Source organism: Pleurodeles waltl, chromosome 6 (genome assembly GCF_031143425.1).
Source record: "Pleurodeles waltl isolate 20211129_DDA chromosome 6, aPleWal1.hap1.20221129, whole genome shotgun sequence".
Lineage (NCBI taxonomy): Eukaryota > Metazoa > Chordata > Amphibia > Caudata > Salamandridae > Pleurodeles > Pleurodeles waltl.
In genome coordinates this window covers 56487944-56515391 of record NC_090445.1, presented here as the reverse complement: position 1 = coordinate 56515391, position 27448 = coordinate 56487944, and the positions used below count along the sequence as shown (strand labels likewise).

Below are 27448 nucleotides of genomic sequence, written 5' to 3'. Positions count from 1 at the left end.
TTATCCTCATCCTTATCTGGATTCTTGAGGGGGCTAACTAATCTTTTTTTTGCGGGCCGAGCACCCCCACGTTTAGTCTGGGTCTTTCTACATGCTCTAACCACTCTAGGTAGTGGGGTGGGTGGATGTTGCACTATGGGATCAGTACAAACCTCTAGATCGGCTAAGGTAGAAGTATTCTGCATAATCATTTCCCTATCAGGAACACCGGAATTAGTGCAATTAGTGCAGACACTACTACTGTCATCCAGAGCCAATGGAGCAGGTGAAAGTTGCACACTAGATAATGGGGGGGGGGGGCTGCTAAGCCCTAGGGATTGTCTCCTCTCGCAATTAATTTTACTAACAATCTTCACTAAATAATTATCCAATGTCTGGGGTATAGAGGGGGCTTTTTGCTTTGACATGCTTGACAGTCACAAATTATCACTTTAAAATCAAATAAGGCTTTTCCCAATTACACACAAATAATAAACAAATACAAATAATAAGATAATAAGGACTGCTTGAAAACAAAATGTGATATACACAACCTACATACAGTCCCAAAAAAAAAAAAAAAAAAAAAAACACTTAATGAACTCTCACAGTGTACAGGTATACAGGTCACAAAGGTCAGCAGCCTGTATAAACCAGAACCTTGTCACAAACTGTCCGCCCTTTATCCGGGCTTCGTTCTGGGCGCAGCTGTAGGCTACCTGCAATATAGGGAGTCAACAACCAATGGGCAGATGGAGGTGCACGGCTGCACGGCTGAGACTCCCCATGCGCTCCCCATGCGTTCCTGGGAGCTGTAGTCCCGTGTAGTCCCGTGTAGCGCCTCACCAGCTCCTTCCCAGCAGTCTCCAACAATCGCAGCCCCTCCAGGGACTACGGCGACACAGGTATCGAGATGCCTCCAAAGCGCTCTGTCCTTTGCCGCCCACCTCGGCTACTTCCTCACTCTATGCGGCTGTCTCGACAGTACAGAAACACCGACAGAGCCCGCTCTCGATGGCACACAAACACCAACCGAGCCCGTCGCACAGACACCGAAAGAGCCTGGTCTCGGCAGTATACAAACACCGACAGAGCCCCTTGCTCTGCTCCGTCTTTGCTTCCGTCTTTGCCTCCACACCTCGTCACTGTCTCGCTCCCCCTGCTCGGAGCAGAAGCAATCACCCAGCAAGTTGTAAACCCCGCTTCAGGGAGAGAGACAACCCGACTTCTGAAAAGAAAGTCCGAGCCGACGACCGTGGATCTGGGGACCGGCCTGTCCCAGTCTGTGTGATAGGCGAGCTCCCTCAGAGGAGCGGCGTGGCCTGCTGGCGGGTGTCAAAGTTCAATTCAGATTTTCTCTCAAGGTAAGGTGCATACATAGCAGTGTGTGCAGAGACAGCAGATTTTTCACTGACACTTGTTCCTCTGGTGATGACAATGGTCAGTAAGGTGTGAGGAGGGACTGGCCTCTGCTCACACCTCTCCTCAGAATGATGAGCATGAGTAGTAGAGAGTGGAGATGGACTGGCTTCTTACGTAATACCGGGTTCAATGCCACTGCAAGTCATTTCTGATGGCGGTTCCTCATAGCAGCATAACAAGTTCCTCTGGCAGGTCCACGCAGTATCTGGTGCCAAGTCCACACAATGTCTCAAAATGTGGGGGACAGCCCCCTGTACTTACACTCATTTTGCACAGCTTCCACAGAAGTGGAGAGAAGGGTTCCAACTAGCACTAACCTTTTCCAGGAATGTCCCCTTTCGCCTCCAACACTGGCTCCAGACATCAGTAGGGAGTAAGCGTTCCCTTTGTGTGTGGCCAGGGCACAGCCTTTATAGAAGCAATTGTGCCCCATCTCTACCTCTCCCATCCCAGGAAGACCATTTAGTATGCAGATGCACTCTTGTGACACCTCCACCCTCCCTGTGTACAGGCTGTCTGAGAAGTATGCACAAAGCCCAGCTGTAACTCTGTCCCAGACCTGGTTTGAACTCAAGCTGCAAAACACCAGATTTATAAGCACAGAGAAATGCTCACTTTCTAAAAGTGGCATTCCTATAATGGTAAGAACAAATCCACCTACACGAGTAAGCAGCATTTCTCACTACCATTACAACCATACCAAACATACCTACACCACCCCTCATACAGTAGACCAGACAATATCACGTAGACATAAGTTAGGGCATTTCCAATGCAGTCCTATGAGAGAGGCAACACTCACAGTAGTGAGAAACTAAATAGGCTGCGTGTCACTACTAGGACATGTCACACAACCAGACACATGTCCTGGCTTTTACCCACACAACACCCTGCCCACAAGGCTAGCTAGGGCCTACCTTTAGAGGTGACTTATATGTAGTAAAAGTCTGTGGGGGGGGGGGGGGGTTGTTCCAGGCCTGGCAAGGCAAGTTAGTTGCCAGGTCCCTGTGGCAGAAAACTACGCATGCAGGCTCTCCAGTGGCAGGGCTGAGACAGGTTGTAAAGGCTACTTCTGTGGGTGGTGCAAGCTGCGCTGCAGGCCTACTAGTAGCATTTAATTGATAGGGTATAGGTATAGGTATAGGGATACAAGGGACGTACAGGCAAAGTAAATGTGCCAATTAGGTGTAAGCCAATCATGCCAAGTTTAGAAGGGAGAGCACATGCACTTTAGCACTGATCAGCAGTGATAAAGTGCTCAGAGTCCTAATGTCAACAAAAAGGGCTCAGAAAAAATAGGAGGAAGGCAAAACGTTTGGGGATGACTCTGTAAAAAGGGCCAGGTCCAACAATGATATATATATTTATATTTTTATATATATATATATATATATATATATATATATCTTTTAAAAAGAACAAAAAGCAATTAACCAATTAACAAAATTCATAAACAATGTAATAATTAATTTTCAATGAAAAAATTATGGTTATTTAAATTTTACTTAATTAACTTGCCACCCTATACCCCTACAAGCCTAGCAACTCACACCTAGAATGTAACTAACATAAATAGGTGTATCACAATTTACATAATTGATTATCAATGACATAACTAGTTAGCAACTATCAATTAATAATTACTTAATTAACTTCGCACTCTACAAACCCAGCAGCCAAAACCTAAAATATAACTCATATATAACTATTATATATAATAATTTTACACAATTTACATAATCAATTAAATATTTATACATTAATAAATATTTTTAAAATATTACTTAATTAACTTCCAAACTATACCTCTACAGACCTAGCAATCCACAACTAAAATGTCACTAAAATAATTTTGTATTACATAGGGCCTGATTACGAGTTTGGCGGTCGTAGGACTAGCTCTGTTTCCACTGGGCTGACTGGTGGAAACGTCGTAATACAATGTTTCTGCCGGTCAGACATGTTGAAATATCATATTACGACAGGGGTAAGGCCGCCGCCTTGACGGCAGCCTCACTTCACCATATTCCGCTGAGATTGTATTAAGGCCCATAACTTCTTAATATTTGAAAGTGATTATTAATTAATTATTACTTAATTAACTTCTGACCATATACCCCCTAGAAAACCAGCAAGCCTGCACCGAAAATGTAACACAAATATAATTATTACAACACTTACATCATTATTAACCAATTAAATAGGTAAAACAATTGTTAATTCTTAGCTAATTAACCACCCTATACCTCTACAAACATAGCAACTCACATCTAAAATATAATGAATTAAATGAGTGTTACATAATATGCATATTATTATCATTCATATAGTTACTTAAAAATGATTAATTAAATAATGCTCAATTTTTACCTAACTTCCCACTCTTACCCAACAACCCGCTACAACACTATAAATTACTATTCAGAATTCAATAAAAAATTGAAATCACTTAAAATTACAAGCAATATTTAAAAAAATGATAATAAAATTATTCTAACAATAAAAAATACAGTTAATATATGAACTGAAACACATTTAGATAATTAAGAAACAATTGTCTTTACAACTATTATTCAAAACAATATTAACAAAAACAACATTGTTAATAACAAAGTTACTAATGTAAAAAAACAATATTCTTGACAATAATTTTTCTCAGTCACAATATTTGTGTATTACAATATTTTTGTCCGATATATCTGCATGCCAATTTTAATAACTCAACACTTTTTCCAAACACCCACACTCCATCTCTTGAGTCACAAATTGCAGTCACAAATCCTGTTTCTACCATCTTAGGATGCAGAATTAATTTCTCACTTCCTACTTTTGCAGTTGCAGTAGCAAACACATATGTCTAACCCAAGCTTGATTTTAGTAATGTCATCTCCGTTAGTTTAAAAAAAAAAAGAAAATTATGCATCTCCATTGTATCCAAAATGCCATTATTAGAGAGAGCTTTTATCTTACGAGTGATGGTGCATCTATAATTGATAACAGGTATGAGACCCATGTCTGCAGAAGAGCTCTTTACAATACAAGTATGTGATGCTGGTGCACAGTTAAAAAGATCTAAGCATTTCTCATTACAACCATCACATTGGGGGGTTTATTTTGGATGCAATGATGAAACACCTGGCCTGGGCTTTCTTGATAGTGTCTCCTGCATAATCCTTTTATTTCTCAAGCATCTACAGGAGAAGGTTCCTGCAGTATGTACCTCATGGACAAAGATCTCGGAATGACTCTTACCTTTCTCTTGCTATAACTCTGACAAAACAGACATGGGATAGTGCTTCCTCTTCCATGGCACCCACAGTATTTAAATACCCCCCACCTGCAAAACCTCTTCCTTTCCTTCTCCCAGGACGTTCAATGCGCACTTTGCCAAGAAAATGGAATAGACCACATTAATTATCTTCACATTGACAGCCTGGTTCCTCCAGCTCAATGTACACAAAATCTCCCCATTTCGACTCATTCAAGGCCAATAACTTATTAGTCATTGAGGAACATTACTACTACTCCTCATCAACCTTTCCCTATCTGTATAAGATGGGTTGGCTTTTAGGTCAGTTCTGGGTCATGTTTAAGTTCTTCTTTTTCAGAGCGAGTCATAAAATTTAACCACTGTGCCCTGCAAACACCCTCCTCCACCATCTTGCACTGTTAGCCACCCCTCAAACCTCCATGCACAGAATCCTGGTTCACACTCTTTATTGCCTCAGCTTTTTGAATTAGAACACACCTCCCATTTACCAAAGAGCACGGCTTTCTCTTCAAGCATTCACAAAAAACCCAAAGACCCACACCATGAGACTAGCAGATCACTACTGGGCACTGTCCCCAACTTTTTGCCCTCAGACAACCTGACCCCTAAAACGCTTTCAACTTCCCATTTTTGTTATTTATGTTTGGCAGTGTGTGGGCCAGTTTGGGTCCAGTAGCCCCCAGGGATTACTGAATCTCATTTCTGTCCTTTTTCCTAAGCACAATCTTTTAGTAGTTGACTCTCAAGGTAGCGAAAGAGAGCTGTTCAAGGCTCCCCCGGGCACATTACCTTGTTTGGAAACTCAGGGTGTCATTATGACTTGGATGGACGGAAAAGCCCATCCACCAAAGTCCCGATGGGCAGGTTGCCTCTAGTGCGGCCACCTTCCTGTGGACCCCATTACGACTTTCCGGCTGGGTCAGCGTGCGGAAACAGTGTTTCCGCCCTGCTGAACAGCAGGAAACGGCCTACAGCATTGTCTGAGGCTCATAATACAGCCGGCAGCAATGCTGTAGTGCGTAGGGTGCACCAACACCCATCGCAATGTTCACTGTCTGCTGGCCAGTGGGGTCCCTTCCTTGCCCGTTGCCAAGTGCATGGGCTTTGCCGCACTGCAAAACTCATAATCTGACGGTGCTGGTGGTCTGATTGTGGTGCTACCGTCATGGTTGTAATGTGGCAGTCAGAACTCCACATTGGCAGCAGTCCGACCACCACCACGTAGTGACCCCTCAGTAATGTATTTAATTACTGTCCATTCTGTGCTTTTACATTAAAAAAGGAAAAGTAGATCTTAGTTTGCAAACGGGAAGAGCAAACCCTTTGAGAAAAAACAGTGAAGCCTGAAAGAAGCAGAAAACTCCAATTACTTTTAAGTTCAACATTGAATCTTGCAGCCCCGTATTTATGATGTAACCTCTAAGGCCACACAGACTTTAAGAGGAGGCTGAAACACGAGAGCATTTTGCCTGGCTGTTCTTGTCCACTCCTGGGTTGATTCTGATTTACCCTTATAGAATTGGCACCAAGGAGGATGCCAGAGGGTAAATGTGAGAAATTGGGTTTTTGATTAAGGGGAGTGAAAACCCTTCTTGAGCAAGAACCACAGTCATTGTCAGGATGAACCACAAAAGTCCCTAAATAAATCTGTGCTAAACCTGTGGTAGAATGGTACAAAGCAGTCGGGCTTTACTTAGAAGCAAAGTGTAAAATATTTACACAGCACACAAACAGTCATCAAGTGAAAACATAACACAAGAGGAATCCAACACTAATTTAGGAATATAGAGTAAAATGTAATCAATATGATGAGACAAAATCAATAAAAATCCAGTAAGTAGAACCAGAGGAACGTAATGTTAACAGTTTAAGTAAAAATAGCTCCAAGAAGCAGAAAGTGCTAACTTTTCCCCTAGATTTCAGCAAAGTTTGAAATTCAGGCCAACTGGTGTGTGCTGCAGGCCAGATCCAGGGCCAGGTTAGTCCCTCTGAAAAGGTTACCTTCTCAAAGTTTGGTGCGCAGAGTTCAAAATTCAGGATTTCACAGAAGGAACTCTCCTGATGCTATCCAAGGGTTCATGACCTGGGGAGGCACATCTTGGGGATCGGGAACTCACTCCAGCAGAGGTCAGAAGGGCTCAAGCAGATACAGTTACAGGTCTAGGAAGGGCTGTGCAGTTGCAGGAATGGTGCTTTTTTGTGTCACTGTAGCTCAGAATTGGAGTAGAGCCAACTGACTTTTGTGTTCATTCTGGTAGTCCTGGGTACAGGTTGATGGTCGTTTCTCCTTCAATAAGCAGGGCAGACCTCAAGCAACAGGGCAGTCCTTTGAAGAATAAGGCAGGTCTCAAGCAGCCCTCTGGTAGGAGCAGAGCAGCCCTCTGAGAACCCAAGCAGGCCTAAAGCAGCAGCACAGTACTCCAGAGTACAAGGCAGTCCTACTGTAGTCTTTCGCAGGTCTAGGAGTGTACTGAGGAGTAGGGCTGAGGGCCCACTATTCATAATTGGTGCTAGCTTTGAAGTGGAAGAAACTGCTTGGGATTTCACCCACACAGATGGAATTTCCTTCCTCCTTTTCCAGGTCCCAAGATGTCTGGGTTGCCAAAGACTGGTGTCAAGTTCTTTGTGAGTGTTCTGTGCAGCTCCTTTGAAATGCCGATCAGGCAGGGAATAGCTCCTCCCTTCTACCTGGCAGGATGGCTGACTCTAAACTACATCTTGTATCTTTTGTTCACTGTCTAGGCCCAATATGTATTCCTGATGGAGGAGCAATTAACATGCCCAGATACCTGGAAAATTCTGGAATGCCACAGAAAGGTTAGGGCAATAAAATGCCAACCTTCTAAAAGTAGAATTTTCAAAATTGTAATCTAAAATCCTACTTTACTTTAAAAGAGAGTTTTAAATCACAACTCATTTGAGCCCAAACAAGACATTTTTATCTGCTCCTGTTTGAAAACAGGCCATTGGTTGTGTGGCCTGCGCAAGTAATGGGTCCACATTTGGCCTCCACTAGGAACCAAACACCCTATTTTTGCGGTTGACCCTCTCAGGGTAGCGAAGCAGAGCAGTCCAAGTCTTACTCAAGAGAAGTGGTGTGGGCTTGCAATCATCATTCCCTGGCATGCAACACTGACACTCAATAGATCATTGTACAGTTTGTGCTATTTCTTTTGAAAAAGGAAATGTACATTTATTACACACATACTACTCAATACTACACAGTAATTTGCGAATGTCTATTAGGCTGATGGAAATACTGTTTGATGACATTGTGTAATCACCTCCGGGCCTCTATAGGGGATCAGGTTCACCAACTCACATGTCAAAAAACACCATCTCAGGAGTACATGCAGTAATTGAATATAACCATGAATGAGAGCACTTATATTGCCAATACAGCACATGTTTTGATCATGAGTGGCTGTTGTTAGCGCGTCTGGCGTTAATAAGTATACTTACAAGGGGACGTGTATATGTTGATGAACCTTTTGACTCGCAATTAAGATGTTTTTACCATAGTTCCAGTACATAATCATTAATCAATACACAATAGTCAATAATCATCAATAACCAATATCAATAATCAATGGAGTCAGTAATTATTATGCACCATGACCTTTCAGTCATGAATAACCATACCTTTGAGTAAAAGTTAGAATATTTATTTCCCTATATTAACAATGCTAAGGTCATGTAAATTAATCTCATAATCAAATTAAACACATACAGAAACAACACTGATTGTCTAAAGCAGCGGAAAACTCAATCTAATCAAAGCTCGAACTACAACACGTCTTATGGCACAAATAAATAGCAAAGTCAGTTGCATTCACCAAGCATGATTCCCTGTTATTCATAAGCCATTAGTGAGAATCCTTAACTAACATCAAATTAGCATCAGCGTGTTGGGCTTCATACAAAACTATTTAGTAACACAAATTTAGAAAAACATCTAACTATGGCTCAATCAAAACAGTGCAGTTGGTACCTAGAAAGAAAAGCAAATATGCATAAAAATCACATTTCAGTGTATACCTATCCTTGGGTGGATCAGCGCAGCAGAATCAGTCTTCGTCCTCAGGACATCAGTCGATCAGCAGGGCATCAGAATTCATCAGCAAAGTTCAGTACGCAAAGTCTTTAAGCATTAAAGTTAAGCACGTCACTTGTCAAGACGCATAAGAAAATAATGACCTTTCAGTCAGCAAGAAAATTAGCAAAAACGGCCTTAGCAAAATGCATAGGCAGAATGTCCGAAAAGAAGGGGGCTGGAATGAATGACTTCTGACCATGCATTGTCATTAAGTCAAAATCACCTAAACTCTCCCCTAATTCCCTATTGGTCTGTTAATCGCATGATCACACTTTATCCGATTATATTTAGGTTCCAAATCTATGAATTCCACTATTACTCCTTTCACACTTGTTGATTGGTTGTTCTTCAATGTCCTATCATCCAGCTTGTCAGGTAACAATATTGTTGCATCTTATACTCCAGTCAGTGTCTTCATTGTTCTCGTCCTGAGAAAGTCAGTCTCACACGCATTACACATAAAATGTTACATTCGCAGGAACAACTTTTTCTAGCAATCAGTTCTCATGAGAAAGCTCCAGCTATCAGCACATTTAACAATAAAATAGACATTTTCACAGTTTAATTCACTCGGTCAGCATATTTATGAAACCCTAAGAAATACAGCTTTTACACAAGGCCTGGCAAACTAGGCCAAAACACTCGCTAAGTTAAGGCCTATAATTAATAAAAACACGTACTTAATACATAACCCTAATTATGACATGTAGGAAAGTACCATCTTTCTTGGCATGTCACCCCCATTTTTACATGTATGTAAGTTTGTTTTTGCATGTCTCACTGGGATCCTGTTAGCCAGGCAGGACCCCAGTGCTCATAGTTTGTGGCCTTAATGTGTGTATCTGTGTTTTGACTGACTGTGTTAGTGAGGCTCTGCTAACCAGAACCTCAGTGCTTATGCTCTCTCTGCCTTTAAAATTGTCACTATAGGCTAGTGACCATTTTCACCAATTCTAATTGGCACACTGGAACACCCTTATAATTCCCTAGTATATGGTACCTAAGTACCCAGGGTATTGGGGTTCCAGGAGATCCCTATGGGCTGCAGCATTTCTTTTGCCACCCATAGGGAGCTCAGACAATTCTTACACAGGACTGCCACTGCAGCCTGAGTGAAATAACGCACACGTTATTTCACAGCCATTTTACACTGCACTTAAGTAACTTATAAGTCACCTATATGTCTAGGCTTCACTTAGTGAAGATCAGGTGCAAAGTTACTAAGTGTGAGGGCACCCCGGCACTAGCCAAGGTGCCCCCACATAGTTCAGAGCAATTTCCCGGACTTTTGTGAGTGCGGGGACACCATTACACGCGTGCACTACATATAGGTCAATACCTATATGTAGCTTCACAATCGTAACTCCGAATATGGCCATGTAACATGTCTAAGATCATGGAATTGTCTCCCCATGCCAAATCTGGTATTGGGGTGCCAATCCCATGCATCCCCTGGACTCCACTATGGACTCCGGGTACTGCCAAACCAGCTCTCTGGGGTTTTCTCTGCAGCTACCGCTGCTGACAACCCACAGACATGTTGCTGCCCTCCTGGGGTCTGGGCAGCCCAGTCCTAGGCTGAACAAAGAATTTCCTCTGAGAGAGGGTGTTACACCCTCTCCCTTTGGAAATAGGTGTTAAGGGCTGGGGAGGAGTAGCCTCTCCCAGCCTCTGGAAATGCTTTGAAGGGCACAGATGGTGCCCTCCTTGCATAAGCCAGTCTACAGCGGTTCAGGGAACCCCCAGTCCTAGTGCAAAACTGGACAAAGGAAACTGGACAAAGGAAAGGGTAGTGACCACTCCACTGTCCATCACCACCCCAGGGGTGGTGCCCTGTGCTCCTGCAGTGTGTCCCAGACCTCTGCCATCTTGAATCCAGAGGTGTGAGGGTACAATGGAGGCCTCTGAGTGGCCAGTACCAGCAGGCACTGGAAGCCACGAAGATATCTCCCGTGGGTCGATGGAATCTTCCCCCTGCTCCAGCAGGCACCAAACTTCAGCGTCACCGGTACTCTGGGACCCCTCTCATCCTGAAGACTTTGGCTCCTGGAACACAGGTGGTGGACCCATGTGATCCAGACTGTCCAGTGGTCCAACTGTCCAAATTTGGAGGAGGTAAGGCCTTGCCTCCCCTCTCCAGACAGTAATCCTGTGCACTGCGTGAACTACAGCTGCTAGGGCGTCTGTGCACTTTTGCAAGGAATCCTTCATGCACAGCCTAGCCCAGGTCCCCAGCACTCCATCCTGCATTGCTCAACTCGCTGAATTGACCACCGGCTTCGTGGGACCCTCTTTTGTAGTGTTGAGACGACGGCCGTGCTCAGGTTTCTTGAACCCGTGTTCAAGTACTTTTGCGGGTGCTGCCTTCTTGTGCGTGGGCTCTCTGTGTTGCTGAGGGCCCCCTCTGTTTCCTCCACCAAGTGGCGACATCCTGGTCCTTCCTGGGCCCGGGCAGCACCCTTTTTCTTCAACCATGACCTTTGCAGCTAGCAAGGCTTGTTTGTGGTCTTCCTCCAAAGAAACAACTCTGCGTCCTTCAGCACTCCCGGAGGTCTTCTCCTTCGTCTCTCACAGGAGTGACTGAACCGTTCTCAACGAGCTCAGATCCGGTCTTAGTTCCCCTTTGTTCTCCTTCCAGCCCTGAGACTTTTCTAGCTGTTTTTGGTACTCTCAACTACTCTTCTTCTTCATAATCCAGTGGACATGCCACTTTCTTCATGTGACTCACATGAATCCAATTCGGAATTCCAGCACACTTTACAGCTGTGGTAGTTGTCAGAACTACCTAAAGCAGAGCCTTCCAACGAGGCTCCAAACACGTTTTCCTTACGAGTTTCTGGACCACAACCCAGTCTCCCGATCTCAGATTGTGCCCTGGGTCATGGATCGGTGGCAGTGTGGTGGCTTCCACCTGCTGAGAGAAAGACCGAACCACATCATCCAACACCATATCATCTGTAATGTTGACAAGTGCATTTGCAGGCACCGCTGGCAACCTCATTGCTCTGCCCATGAGGATGTTATGCAGCGACAATTCTGTCTTCCTGTCGGGTGTTTTTCTTATTGACATCAACACCAAAGGCAATGGGTCAGGCCATTTCAAATTAGTGGACGCACACATCTTTGCAACTCTTGACTTCAAGGTACCATTCATCTGTTCCACTAGTTCTGATGCTTCAGGGCGGTAACTACAATGCAACTTCTGCTCAATGTTCAATGCTGCACACAGTAATTTAATTACTTCATTGTTGAAGTGACTTCACCTATTTGATTCTAAAGAGAATCAGTTCCCTAAGCAATCATTTTCTACTGTGAGACTATCATTTCTACGTGTAGGGTAAGCTTCAATCCAGTGACTAAAGATGCAAACAATCACCAACACGTATCTCAAACCTCCACAAAAAGGCATATCAATAAAATCCATCTGCATTCTGCTGAATGGACCTCCCGCTCTTCCATTGTGGCTCAAATTAACCACTGTCCCTTTCCCTGCATTTAGCTGTTGGCAAATGATACATCGATGGCAGACTGATCAGCAACTTGTCTAAACTTCGGGTTTAACCGATCATGTTTGAACAGTCAAATCATCACATCCCTCCCAATATGTGCTTGCCGATAATAGTACCTCGCCATCTGAGACAACATACTGTCTGGCAAAACCAATTTACCCTCTTCGGAAACCCACAGTTCATGATGTCTTTGCACACATTTCATTTTGCTCCATTAACATTTTTCCTCCCTGTCAGCTCTGTTTTGTAACATTTATTCAATTCCTACAAAGTGTCAAGTACTTTCAATGCATAGCTTGTACATTGTTCATCTTCCTCAGATAACAGTTTCCACTTGTTTTTGAATGATATACCTTGCAAAACCGAGCAACTTGATCTGCATATCCATTTCCCATGGACACAAAGTCCTGAGACTTCAGATGTGCACCACATTTCACCACAGCAATTTCTTCAGGCATGTGGATCGCTTGTAACAATTCTTTAATTCTCTCACCATTCCTCACTAGTGAACCGGAAGAGGTCATGAAACCTCTCTGTGGCCACAACTGGCCAAAATCTTGGACTATTCAAAACCCATACTTGGTATTCGTATAGATTGTCACTCTCATTTGAGCAGAAACATGGCACGCTCTAGTAAGCGCTACCAGTTCCGCGACTTGAGCAGAATACACTCCTTGAAACCGAGTCGCTTCTAGGATACCGGTAATTGTGCACACAGCATATCCTGCTCTCAGTACTCCTGCATTGTCTCTTAGACAAGAACCATGGAAGTAAATTTGCCGGGTTCAGCACTGTGCATCTTTTCAATGATACATTTGGTGAACCTAGAATGCTCGTTTCTTATCTGGTCAACCTCGCATCAGTCAAATATTGCATTTTCGTCCTTTTCAGTAAAATCTCAATAGAGTGAGGGATCATTACAGTCAGGGGATGTCCCATAACAATGCCTTCACACTGAGTAAGGCTTTGACCAACTGCTGCACCTGTGTGCAAACAGCCTGGTAAGGCTGCTGCAACTGGGTCCATAGTAGCTGAAAAATATGCTACTGGGCGTTTTACACCCACATGGACCTTTGTCAAGACAGGCAAAGAACATTCATCACGTTCATGGCAAAATAATGTGAAAGGTTTCGTGCAATCAGGCATACCTAACGCTTGAGTCTTGCATAGACTCTCTCTAACTTGAGTGAACGCTTTCATTTCATCCTAGTCTAACACCTGATTTTGCACTATGAGAGGAGTAGGCACATTAAGACCACTCTGCATCGCATTTGGTGTCAGGCTAGCATTATCCTGCATCAAACTCGTTGTCCCATTAACCTGTGTTGGGGCTGTCGGTTCTGCACCGGTACTCGAACCACTCTCATGTACTGTATATGGTGGTGGGCGATCTCTCAATAACAGTGTAATAAACTCATCATCGTCTGATTCTTATCCCACTGTTCAAGACTTTCTAGCCCTCCTACTCTCAGACTGCCTTCTATTAGACTTCCTAGTAGCTTTCTTTCCTTCCTTTTCATTGTCCTACTTAATTGCCGGAAACAACTTTATTCCGTGCAGTCTCCATCCTCCAAACTCTCTGAACAGTGTCCCATCTAGCCTCCGCTAGAGTCTTCTCTACTTTTCTCATCCTCCTCTCAAATTTTTGTTGCTGGTGCTGTCTCGCTACTAGCTGCCAAATCGCTAATGCCTCAAACCGTGCTGGTCTCGGAAGTGGCTTTGATTAATACAGCAACATCCGTAAACACTCCAAAACCCTCAAATTCTAGGAAATGCTAAGTTCTCATCTTTCTCTGTCAATTTGCACCATTGCTTTAACCACAGACATGGTGCGACACCCTCTTCCATCACAATATAAGCTGGTGTACCTTCTGGCGGTGTAGCCTCACCTTCACCCGCTGTAATATACGTATCTCCCCTTAGGACACTTTTTAAGGCTTTGAAAAATGTCATCTTTTCGACCTTTTTGTTATTCAAAATCAATTCAGGAAGTGACTTTTAATCCCAAGATTCCTTTCACCTACAATCACAACCAATTGCCTCTCATGGACGGCTGCCAATCCGTGCACGACCCTTCTTACTAACTGACCTATCCCAGCGCGGCTCCAATGATGTCACACTCGCACGTTCTGCGGCTGACAAAGTCTTGCGGCTTGCCCTCCTAAACTCAGATTCACACAAACTAATGCAATATATTGCGAGCACTTATCAAAAACCAAAAACCAAAACAAACAAATCTGCTGGTTTACTACAGGAAAGGTAACACAATCGCTTCAGAAACCTTACATATTTTTCACTGATGGATCTTCCCGCACTTACAGCTACTCCTTCTTTCTCGGTCTCCCAGATTCTCAAGCAAAATTCGACCTGCAAATTTTACTCTTAACTGATCAATGGGTCTGTCCTGGTGCACATAGAACTCCCCAAATCTCAGTCAAACTTTTCTTTCACTCACTTTAACTCACGCCCAATCAACCTAATAAACCAGACAAATTACAACATAAAACCAAGTGTGTTATACACTTTGTAATATACTCTGGACTCTTAGACCACGCAGGGTCCGTACACCAACAACCACGTGGACAATTTTTGAGCACAAAGTGCCACACACATATGAAGTTTAACGACTTCCCTACTCTTATACTGCAGAGTAGGCACACTCCTTCTACAACTTAATTTGGAGTATGCAAACTTCCTAAACCCCTCACAAACTTCACAATTCACCTGCGATTTGCATAAGCTGTGCAATACAATCTAATTCAGTACAGTATCACAAAAATTACATAGCAAGTAATATTGAGACATAATGTGTAAGTAACCTATCAAGCATGAGATATCAGTAATGAGAAACCCGCGTTCAAATAATCGTGCAGCGTTTCGTTGTGTCGGTGTAGCAAGTAAAACTTTTTCTCAATATTACTTGCTATGTAATTTTTGGACACAATCAGATACTCAAATTGGTTGAAGAATTGGACTCACTAGCTTTATAATTGCTTTGGCAAAGCCCTGATGAAGTCTTTGAGGTTATTATCTCATAGGACGAAACACGTGTTGGCTGTTGGCTGTTGTTGCTACATGGATATTGGTTTCAAGGACGGCTATTGTTGCTGTGATGAACTTTCTATCTCAAGAATAAATTGAGTTCTGTTTCATTCACGAATCCCGGTCCGACAGCGAAATTCATTGTGTTGATACTGGCACTAAATACTAAGATTGGACTAAAAAACATTTACAAAAGATTGAGCTTCTGATTCATGAGTGCCCTGACATTTTGTTTATTATGGTCATGTAAATTAATCTCATAATCAAATTAAACACATACAGAAACAACATTGATTGTCTAAAGCAGCGGAAAACTCAATCTAACCAAAGCTCGAACTACAACTCATTTTATGGTGCAAATCAATAGCAAAGTCAGTTGTGTCCAAAGTCAAATACATGAAGTTTAGCAGAGGAATTCACCAAGCATTAGTCCCTGTTATTCATAAGCCATTAGTGAGAATCCTTAACTAACATCAAATTAGCATCAGCATGTTGGGCTTCATGCAAAACAATTTAGTAACACAAAGGTAGGAAAACATCTAACTAGGGCTCTATCAAAACAGCGCTGTTGGTACCTGGAAAGAAAAGCAACTATGCATAATAATCGCATTTCAGTGTATACATAGCCTCGGGTGGATCAGGGAAGCAGAATCAGTCTTCGTCCTCAGGACATCAGTGGATCAGCAAGGCATCAGAATTAATCAGCAAAGTTCAGTATGCAAAGTCTTTAAGCATTAAAGTTAAGCACGTCTCTTGTCAAGACGCATAAGAAAATAACGACCTTTCAGTCAGCAAGAAGATAGGCAAAAGCGGCATTAGCAAAATGCATAGGCAGCATGTCCGAAAAGAAGGGGGGGGGGGGTGGAATGAATGACTTCTCACCGTGCAGTGTCATTAAGTTAAAATCACTTAAACTCTTACCTAATTCCCTATTGGTCAGTTAATCACATGTTCACATTTTATCCACTTACATTTAGGTTCCAAATCTATGAATTCTACTATTACTCCCTTCACACATTGTTGATTGGTTGCCCTTCAATGTCCTCATCATCCAGCTTGTCAGGTAACAATATTGCTGCATCTTATACTCCAGTCAGTGTTTTCATTGTTCTCGTCCTGAGAAAGTCAGTCTCACATGCATTACACATAAAATGTTACATTAGTAGGAACAACTTCTTCTAGCAATTAGTTCTCATGAGAAAGCTCCAGCTATGAGCACATTTAACAATACAATAGACATTTTCACAGTTTAATTCACTCAGTCAGCAATTTTAATAAACCCTAAGAAATACAGCTTTTACACGAGGCCTGGCAAACTAGGCCAAGACACTCGCTAGGTTAAGGTCTATAATTAATAAAACACGTACTTAATACATAGCCCTCATTATGACGCATTACTACAGTAGTCAAACATATGCTTATTATTTCATGTTAAAACTCACTAATTAATACACTTTGTTAATATTGGCAGCCACTCATCGTAATCACATTTTCAAATACATGCAATATTATTTCTACATTATTACAATTTCTAGGCAAATCCATTATTCTGAACACATAAACATCCATTGATATTTTTATTAAGACACCTGCGCTAGTACTGCCATCATCATTATTTCAACCAATAAAGCATTTACCAAAATTAACTTCAAATGGGCTTGATTGCTTTATAAATACTTACACCATTGAAAATGCAAGGGTGAAAATATTCCCTAGATGGCATCACATTTTGATCACACAGGTATAACCATACACTTCACCCCTAGAGAACATTGAACCTGTACATTTCCTTCACTACTATCAGGCCACAATAACAGCAGCATAAACTTGGCCCCTAGAAAGCGCACCACTCCCAGCTGAAGAGCACATCCCTAGCCTAGGGAGTGTTTAAAAATGATTACAAAGCCTAGGGTAGTCAGTTTTCAATAGACCCTGCAGACTTAAGGCACTACATTTAAAAAACGCGTCTTGGATCCTCCAGGGGGAAGATACTGGCCTCCTGTAGTTTCCCTGTAACTATGGGCATCGTTGGTGGTGACCCCACAGTCTTAGGACTACCACAAGGGGAAAAATGTGCTGAACTGTACATCCATGCAGAGCATAATGGGACGCCCCTTCGGAAGCAATGAATAATTGATGAGCTGCTCCCCGTCTGCTTCAGGGAAAGCCGCTGCCTTCCCTTTCCTTTGATTTCTACTGCACCACATCATGCCGGTCAGCCCTTTTTGTTTTTTTAACTGGGTTGCCCAGTTCCACCGTGGCACCCCACACTCTGCTTAAGTTGGGAAAAGCCCTGGGAGCCTACACCTGGCCTTCCCCACCCGCGCAGCTTTCCTTTATACTGCTGTGCTCCCATCTGCAGACAGGGCGGTGTGGTGGCCCCTTGTCCTCCCCCAGGCTCAAGGAAGGGGAGTGGGGTGGGCCAGCCACTACTGGGGGAGCATGGCGCCACTCCCCCTACATTCTCTTCTTCCTGGGGCCCAGGGGAGGGATACTGAGCCCCTCCTGCATTCTCAGGGAAAGCTTGACGGTGCATCCCTGCCATTGCCGTCAATCGGGCCTAGTGTGGGGTCCTGGGTCCCCAGTAATGAAACCCGCCTGGGGGTGGGGTTCACAGGTCCACTGGACACAGGGAGGGGGTGCCCATTCACTCTCCCTCCCAATATGAAAAATCAGAAATCTTCCTTGAGGTGTTCCCTGGACCCTGGCCCACCATGGGTGTTTAAATTGGCCGGGTAGTAGAGCTCCATGATTGTTCTGTGGGTCAAAGGTCAAAATCATTCTTAGGCGGATATCTCGGGCCCCATTGGGCCATTTAGCAGGATATTTGTCTCATTTTGCTCCCTGTGGCAAACCCTAGCCACCTGGAGCACTTTAGGCCTTCTGGCCTCAAAGGGAACAAACTTTGCCTGGAGTTGGTTTCACTTGCTCCCTGCACCAGTTTTTCTCCTTGGTTTCCTCTGCCCGTCCATCCTCTTTGACGCAGAAGTGCAGTCTTTCCTCCAACTAGCCAGCAGGGGGTTTAAGAGGACCAGCTTCCTTGGTCCTAGGGATGGCCCCATTGGCCCTAGGGTCAACAGAAGTCAGAGTCCTTTGTCCAGATGGCATCAGGGGATTCTTCTTTCCAATTATTCATGGCCACTGCCATGGCCACATATGGTCTCAGTGCACAGGAGAAAAGCACAACCAAAAGAGAGCTCTCCCTCCTGTGTAATTCCTTTTTAGTGGGGGCTGAAAGGTCCTTGTAGGAGGCTGTCCTGGCTTATAGTGGGTACCTGATGGTACTTAAACCTTGTGCCAGGTCCAGTTATTCCTAATTAGTAGATTAGTAATGTTCTAGCAGCTTAGGCTGATAGAGGTAGCTATAGCAGAGCAGCTTAGGCTGAACTAGGAGACCTGCAAAGCTCCTACTATACCACTTATATCATATAGCACTGTATCATAAGAATCACAATAATCAGAGTTACTAAAAATAAAGGTACTTTATTTTAGTGACAATGTGCCAAAAATATCTCAGAGGATATACTCCCTTAAGAGGTAAGTAAAATACACAAAATATACACACAAACCAAAATCAGGTAAGTAAACAGTTAGAAAAGTAGTGCAAACACTGTAGAATACAAAAGGATGCAATAGGCCTAGGGGCAACAAAAACCATGTAGTAAGAAAGAGGAATGCGAACCACTTAGGGACCCCAGGCCTAGTGTAGTGTGTAAAGGGTTGCTGGGAGTGTAAGAAAACACTAAGGGTGTCCACGATACCCCACCCCAAGACCCTGAAAAGTAGGAGTAAAGTGACCCTACTTCCCCAGAAACACACTAAAGTCGTGATAAGAGATTCTGCAAAGACCACAACTGACTGCAAAGCACTGAAGACGGATTCCTGGACCTGAGGACCTGCAAAGGAAGGGGACGAAGTCCAAGAGTCACGAAAGTGTCCAGGGGGGGCAAGAGCCCACTAAACCCCTGATGAAGGTGCAAAATTGCTGCCTCCGGATGGAAGAAGCTTAAGATTCTGCAACAAAGGAAGATGCAAGGAATTTCTCCTTTGCACAGAAGATGTCCCACAGCGTGCTGGAGGATGCAGAGTTATTTCCACACAGAAAGAACACAAAAAAAGCCTTGCTAGCCGCAAAAGTCACGGTTGAAGAGAATGGGTGCTGCCCGGTCCCAGGAAGGACCAGGAAGTCGCCCCTTGGAGGAGGAGATAAAGGGGGTGCTCAGCAACACAGAGAGCCCATGCAGAAGCAGGCATCACCTGCAGAAGTACTTGAACACGGGTTCAAGAAAACTGAGCATGGTGGTCGTCTCAACATTATTATGAAGAAGAAGAGTTGTTGAGAGTACCAAAAACAGCAAGAAAAGTCTCAGGGCTGGAAGGAGAACAAAGGGGAACTAAGACCGGATCTGAGCTCGTTGAGAATGGTTCAGTCACTCCTGTGAGATACGAAGGAGAAGACCTCCGGGAGTGCTGAAGGACGCAGAGTTGTTTCTTTGGAGAAAGACCACAAACAAGCCTTGCTAGCTGCAAAGGTCATGGTTGAAGAAAAAGGGTGCTGCCCGGGCCCAGGAAGGACCAGGATGTCGCCACTTGGGGGAGGAGACAGAGGGGGCCCTCAGCAACACAGAGAGCCCACGCACAAGAAGGCAGCACCCGCAAAAGTACTTGAACACGGGTTCAAGAAACCTGAGCACGGCGGTCGTCTCAACACTACAAAAGAGGGTCCCGAAGGATTCCTTGCAAAAGTGCACAGAAGCCCTAGCAGCTGCAGTTCACGCAGTACACAGGATTACTGCCTGGCGTGGGGAGGCAAGGACTTACCTACACCAAATTTGGACAGATGGACCACTGGACTGTTGGGGTCACTTGGATCCAGCTCCTGTGTTCCAGGGACCATGCTCGTCACGATGAGAGGGGACCTAGAGGACCGGTGATGCAGAAGTTTGGTGCCTGCGTTAGCAGGGGGAAGATTCCGTCGACCCACTGGAGATTTCTTCTTGGCTTCCAGTGCAGGGTGAAGGCAGACAGCACCCAGAGCATGCACCACCAGGAAACAGTCAAGAAAGCCGGCAGGATTAGGCGCTACAATGTCGCTGGTAGTCTTCTTGCTACTTTGTTGCAGTTTTGCAGGCGTCCTGGAGCAGTCAGCGGTCGATCCTTGGCAGAAGTCAAAGAGGGAGATGCAGAGGAACTCTGGCGAACTTTTGCATTCGTTATCTGAAGAGAAGCCCACAGGAGAGACCCTAAATAGCCCTCAGAGGAGGATTGGCCACCTAGTCAGGTAAGCACCTATCAGGAGGGGTCTCTGACGTCACCTGCTGGCACTGGCCACTCAGAGGCCTCCATTGTGCCCTCACACCTCTGCATTCAAGATGGCAGAGGTCTGGGACACACTGGAGGAGCTCTGGGCACCCCTCCTGGGGTGGTGATGGACAGGGAAGTGGTTACTCCCCTTTCCTTTGTCCAGTTTTGCGCCAGAGCAGGGTCTGGGGGATCCCCGAACCGGTGTAGACTGGTTTATGCAAGGAGGGCACCATCTGTGCCCTTCAAAGCATTTCCAGAGGCCAGGAGAGGCTACTCCTCTCAACCCCTTAACACCTATTTCCAAAGGGAAATCCTTTGTTCTGTCTTCCTGGGACTGGGCTGCCCAGAAGCGGTAGCTGCAGTGAAAACCCCAGAGAGCTGGTTTGGCAGTACCCGGGGTCCATGCTGGAGCCCCAGGGATGCATGGGAGTGGCACCCCAATACCATATTTGGCATGGGGGGACAATCCCATGATCTTAGACATGTTACATGGCCATATTCGGAGTTACCATTGTGAAGCTACATATAGGTATTGACCTATGTGTAGTGCACACGTGTATTGGTGTCTCCGCACTCACAAAGACTGGGGAAATTGCCCTGAACTATGTGGGGGCACCTTGGCTAGTGCCAGGGTGCCCTCACACTTAGTAACTTTGCACCTAACCTTCACCAAGTGAGGGTTAGACATATAGGTGACTTAAAAGTTACTTAAGTGCAGTGAAAATGGCTGTGAAATAACGTGGATGTTATTTCACTCAGGCTGCAGTGACAGTCCTGTGTAAGAATTGTCTGAGCTCCCTATGGGTGGCAAAAGAAATGGTGCAGCCCATAGGGATCTCCTGGAACCCCAATACCCTGGGTACCTAGGAACCATATGCTAGGGGATTATAAGGGTGTTCCAGTGTGCCAATCAGAATTGGTAAAAATGGTCACTAGCCTGCAGTGACAATTTTAAAGGCAGAGAGAGTATAAGCATTGAGGTTCTGGTTAGCAGAGCATCAGTGACACAGTTAGGCACCACACAGGGAACACATTCAGGCCACAACTACGAGCACTGGGGTCCTGGCTAGCAGGATCCCAGTGAGACAGGCAAAAACAAACTGACACACAAGTAAAAAATGGGGGTAACATGCCAGGCAAGATGGTACTTTCCTACAGTCCTGCAGTAAGGCACATTTGGTCTATCCTGGGGTGCCACAGCACCTCTCCATACCTGTTCCAACATTCCTGCATAGCCTGCTAGGATATTTGAAAATGGCATCAATCAGGACTCACTTGCCACATCTGCTCACATCACTGCATCAATGCATGGGCCTTTCCCAGCAAACTTTCCAACGGAGCCACTCCTGTGTTGGCTCCAGAGGTGTGGGCTCCCTCCTTGGTTTAGTTGGCTTGGGAGGCCCATCCCTGACACAGCGTGGCAGCTGGTTTATTGATGCAGAGTGTTCTGACGCACCCTTTTCTCTTCAGGAGCTTAGTGAAGCACTGTTAAGTGTTCCCTATGTGTGGGGAGGCTAAAAGCTTGCTGGTATGGCAGAGTAAAAAAAAAGGCCCACATAGGCTCTGCCAGCAATGTAATCATTAACTAATATTGCATATTTTTAGGAAGCTACACAAATTGTGGATAAAAACTGTACGGGTGGGCAGAACTCACGTAGCTTAATTCTGTGGAATTCTACGGAGTTACATGAAAACTCAGCAAAATCCCGAGTAGGTCTGTGAGAGGGTGGAAATCCACACGTTGTGCTGCTTTTGCTGATTTTGAGTGCTACGCACTTGTTCCAGAATATAAAATCAGCATGAACTGTACCATGCGGCACGCAAGAAGGTGCTGTTTTTTGAGCTGGGGTTGCTGCTGCTCGAGTAGATTTTCTACTTGAGCAGCAGCTTTCGCACTGCAAATGGTGGTGTGCCTGCCTTGGAAAAATGTCGCCTGCTGCCCTCCTATCCTTAGGGGTGGGTGGCATTTATATTTCTGCCGGGAGAATTGGAGGAATTTATCAGTGCTGTGTTACTCCTTAATAACTCAGCACTACTGTTTTCAACCTTTGCCTGTGTGCTAGTCTGAGAGATGCTGCCGGGTGATACAGGCTGCGTACTGTACACGTACAGTGAGGGTGCACAGTAAGGCTAGCACATCACATGCATGGGGAATAGATAAGAGAAGCCAGCGGAGAGCCCTCAAGTTATATCCCTGATAAGAGGCTTTAGCACTGGGCTTAGTTCTTTCAGTTCCAGTTTTAAAGCAACGAAGGACAGAAAGGATTGTTCATAACTGTGCTTCCCAAATAAAAAATAGCAATATTTGCTGGAAAAATATGTATATGTGTTCCAATTCAAGCCAACTAAAATGCACCAATTCCTGCTGCACAAGTTCCCATCTAGAGAGACTATTGGATAGAACCCGTGCCAGCGGTAATGATAATCTTGCTTGCACTGGTGGTTTTTGTAGGCTCAGGAAACACTGTAGAGTTTAACAGGATTTTGGCCTACTAAAACACACCACAGTCTACAGACAACTTGGGAGGGAAATGCGCACTTTAAGTGCAATGATTCCCCAACATGCTTAACTGAAAGCAGCCTGGCTTTTTTTTTATATGGACACCATTGGCTGCCCAAAGTGGCAAAAAAGTTTAATTGAATTAGCATCAATACAATTAAGCAGAAGAATAATACATATCATTAAGAAAATTATCTGAGACACAGAAATATATCTTAGGTCAGACTGCATTAGCAGTTGTGAAGCTCATTGAAGCAGAGAATACCAATTCAGGGCTGGACATGATTCGTCCCTACAGCTAACCAAATGAGGTGATGCATTTGTGGGGACTGGATAACACAACGGGCAAAATACAAAATGAGACAAAAATAAATAGGAAAATAGGAAAACAAAATCTCCAGGGCTGCAGAATACTAAGTAGAAAAATAAAAAGAGTGTGAGTGTCAGCATGTTAGCTTCTAATCTAGACAAAAGGGGACATGTCAAGGGAAATTACAATCAGCCGAGAGATATACCTCTCCAAGGGACCACATTCAAGGATTCTTCATCAGCAAAGCAAATAGATCAGCAGCAAATCCAGTCCAAAGCATCATCAGGAAAGGTGCAGAGAGACTGCACAAAGTCTAGGGATCTCAAGAGCCAGGAAAAGACTGACTAAAACCTATGAAGTCCATGTCTATTCAAAATGCAAATTATCCTCTGATTCATTGTTCCAGTGGCACCATATCAAGCAAAAAAAGGCATTGTCCAATCAAAATATCGTTACATTCCAATTTCGTCTCAGGGTTTGCAATATGCTCGTCTCAGTTCCATGTGACTCTGAATGCCAATTGAAAAAATTAATTCACATTCAGTTCACAGGCCTAAATGCTGCATACCAATGTCACTAAACTAAAAGCCTATGTAAAATCAAACAAAGAACCTATTGCTACTCATAGGCACGGAACCTAGAGTTAAAATTCACGTTAGAAAGAACAATGATCTATCACTTTACCTGACTGCAAATATGAGCCCTCAGACCTATATATTCTAACACAAGAAATATAAACCACATTAAAATAATTGTTAATAAACGCACATAATATGCAAGCTTGTAATTTCAGCATTAACAATTATACCATAAAAAAGAATAAGCATTTCATTATAAATTGTAAAACTCTGTTAATGCATCACTTTAGATATATACACTTTGGCATTATTTAAATCATATTAGCACATTGTTAAATCCGGAAGACACAATTGTGACCCCCACAAATGAAAACATGAGCACTTTTAAAATACGTGTCAGTGCAACTTTCTACGTTAGGTTGTTAAATATGAGATATAATTTCTCACCTTCTGCTGACATCTGTGCATTGAGAGCCTGTGGAGAGTCTCCTACATCCTAGAGTAAATAAGAGTGCAGTGAGAGTGAGCAAGAAAAACATGCTGTGAGCACAGATGTCATGTACAATATTGTTTTATAATCTGCAGGTGTGATCATATGAAAGCCGAGAAACTCCAGGAAAATGCTTCTGTGCAGCAGACTCTGCAGAGCAGAAAACGTGCCTCCTTGCAGGATAAGCTTCTGGAATTAAAAGGTAAATACATATTTGATTACTAATGAAACCCATATAAGGAAGAATTGTTTGTGCTGGAGGGTTGAGTGCAGGGTGAGGGCACCTTTACACACTATGAAGAATACACTCATAGTTTAATGTTCTAATAAGTGGCTGCTATGGCCTATAAATTACCCTGTTGTTGGGTAGGAGGGTAGTATAAGGTGTGTGATTTTGGAATCTATGGAAAGTTAAAGGGAATAAAGTGGTGTAATATCACACTTTGAATTGTGCTGCCAGTGGAGGGAAAGGAAGCATCAGGAAAGTGTGCTACTTATAGTGTAATGTAGGAACATGACCAGTGACAGTTCTCTGTGAATTGTTGAGCTGGTGGAAGCGTGACCCTATGGCTTATCTGAAACAGCAAAATTCCTACCACCCAGCATTTACAAACACCTCCTGATAAAAATGGTACCCCACCCTGAGCCTGTTACCTGAGACAAGAACAGAACAAACTGTGGACCGTGCTAAGACCATATTGACTTCATATGGTCACAGTTTTCATCCATTCCTGCCACAGATGCTAGGCCCAGCCATAAAAGTGGGAATGTTGTGTGCGCTTTGAATTGAAAGTGAGAATGAAATGTGACACTGTCCAAGTAAGAGTGTACTACAGAGACAGGAAAAACAATGGGCACAATTAAAAGAAAAATAACACTTAGGCCCTCATTATGACATTGGTGGTAAATCCCACTTACAGCTACGTTGACTTCCGCCAACCTACCACTGCTGTGGCGGACATCCGCTCCCCATATTATGACACACACACACCAATCCGTCACTATTCAGCCACACCAAAGGTCAGTGGTAAACTGGTGGTCAAAACCCACACCATTACACCAACAGAACAACGCCCACCACATTATGACCCACAAATTACCACGGCGGACATTCAGTGGCGGTAAACCATTGGCGGTACACACCGTCGCCCTCACAATACACACACACATACAAAACACCACCACATTGGACAATTCAAACTACACACTCCTGACACCCATACACACACCACACCCACACCACTATAAAATACACACCCACAGTAACCATAACCCTTTACGACTACAAACCATTGGCACGAGACAGGCACCACGACCACAGACAAGACCAGAGACACATAATCCCCTTTACACCACCCACGCACCTTATATCACACACCCCAACACATCACCTTACACACCCTCACCCACACTACTCACACAACATCCATGGCACTACAAAGACACCCCTGATTCTCAGAGGAGGAGCTAAGGGTCATGGTAGAGGAAATCATCCGGGTAGAGCCACAGCTATTTGAGCACAGGTGCAGCAGATATCCATTGCTAGGAAGATGGAGCTATGGCGGAGGATCGTGGACAGGGTCAACGCCATGGAACAGCACCCAAGAACCAGGGATTACATTAGGAAGAGGTGGAACGACCTACTGTGGAAGGTACGTTCCATTGCAGCAAGACACCAACTCGCTGTACAGAGGATTGCGGTGGACCCCCACCTCCTCCCCTACAACTAACAACATGGGAGGATAAAGTCTTGGCAATCATGCATCCTGAGGGCCTGGCAGGAGTAGCAGGAGGACTGGACTCTGGTAAGTCAACTCTTAACTGCTATCACCCCCCTACCTACATGCTAACACATACCCTCACCCTCACCCTCATTCCCATCACTCCACCACCTACCACACACTCTACCATCACATATCACTCATACCAATGCCAAGCCCTGCATGCACCACCAATGCATGGACATCACTCACAGCCCTGCATGCACACCTATCACTAAAGCATGCACACTAGAGAGAATCAGCTATCCCACCATGTACCAACTCACACAAGTAAAAGCTGCCAGGGCAAATACAATCAAAGAGGGCAACCCACCGATGCACAATATGTCACACACAGAAACAATAATACTGCATTCATATGCCCACAGGTACTCCAGGCAAAACTCAGCAGAGAAGAGGTGCCAGCACTATCCAGCCCCCCCACAGAAGAGGCCCACAGTGATGACAGCGACTCTGGTCGCCTGGATCTGGATGACCAACCAGGCCCATCAGGGACCTCTGGACAGTTGGTAACCCAGCTACGGTCACACAGTATCACAGAGCCTCCCCCTTCAGGAGGCACCACCATAGCACCCACCCAGCGTACCCATACCTCTGTCCCCAGGACATGTCAATCAGCAGTGTGTCCACCACTACAGGGACCCCAGGGCACGCCTCGCCCCCAAGACAATCAGGGACCTGGGATCAGTGGCAGAGGGCGCATGTTCAGGGGACAGAGGCACATCAAAACAGGGAAACTGGGATGACCGATGTGCGCCAGGGGGAGGACAGGCCCAGGGAACCGGCTCTCCAGGAGGCATTCACTTAGATCCTGGGAGCATACCAACATTCCCAGGATACGCTGGCCCAGCTCCTGACCAACGTGCAGGAGAACAGGCGGCTGCAGGAGGAACAGTATCAGGGGATCAGGGAGTACTTGCAGGCCATCAACACCACCTTGATCTCCATAGCAGGGGTGCTGGCAGACATGGCCAACATCATGAGGGAAGCAACAGCACAGCAGTGAGCCCCTACCACTTACCAGTCTATTGACCAGCCCTGGCAAACGTGCAGGAGAACAGGTGGCTGCAGTAGGGACAGTACCAGGGGATTAGGGAGCAGTTGCGGGCCATTCACACCACCCTGGTCTCCATTGCAGGGGTGGTGGCAGACATCGCCAACATTAT

At 44.6% G+C, this 27448-nt stretch overlaps 1 protein-coding gene across 1 annotated transcript in view; it reads left to right on the top strand.

Moving 5' to 3' along the window:
* LOC138299187 (E3 ubiquitin-protein ligase TRIM39-like) overlaps positions 1 to 27448 on the top strand; it is a 132199-nt gene that overhangs the window by 44002 nt on the left and 60749 nt on the right. Inside the window, exon 5 of the mRNA XM_069237284.1 lies at positions 24597 to 24703. Coding sequence (XP_069093385.1) covers positions 24597 to 24703 — 107 coding nt within the window. The remainder of the gene's footprint in view (positions 1 to 24596; positions 24704 to 27448) is intronic.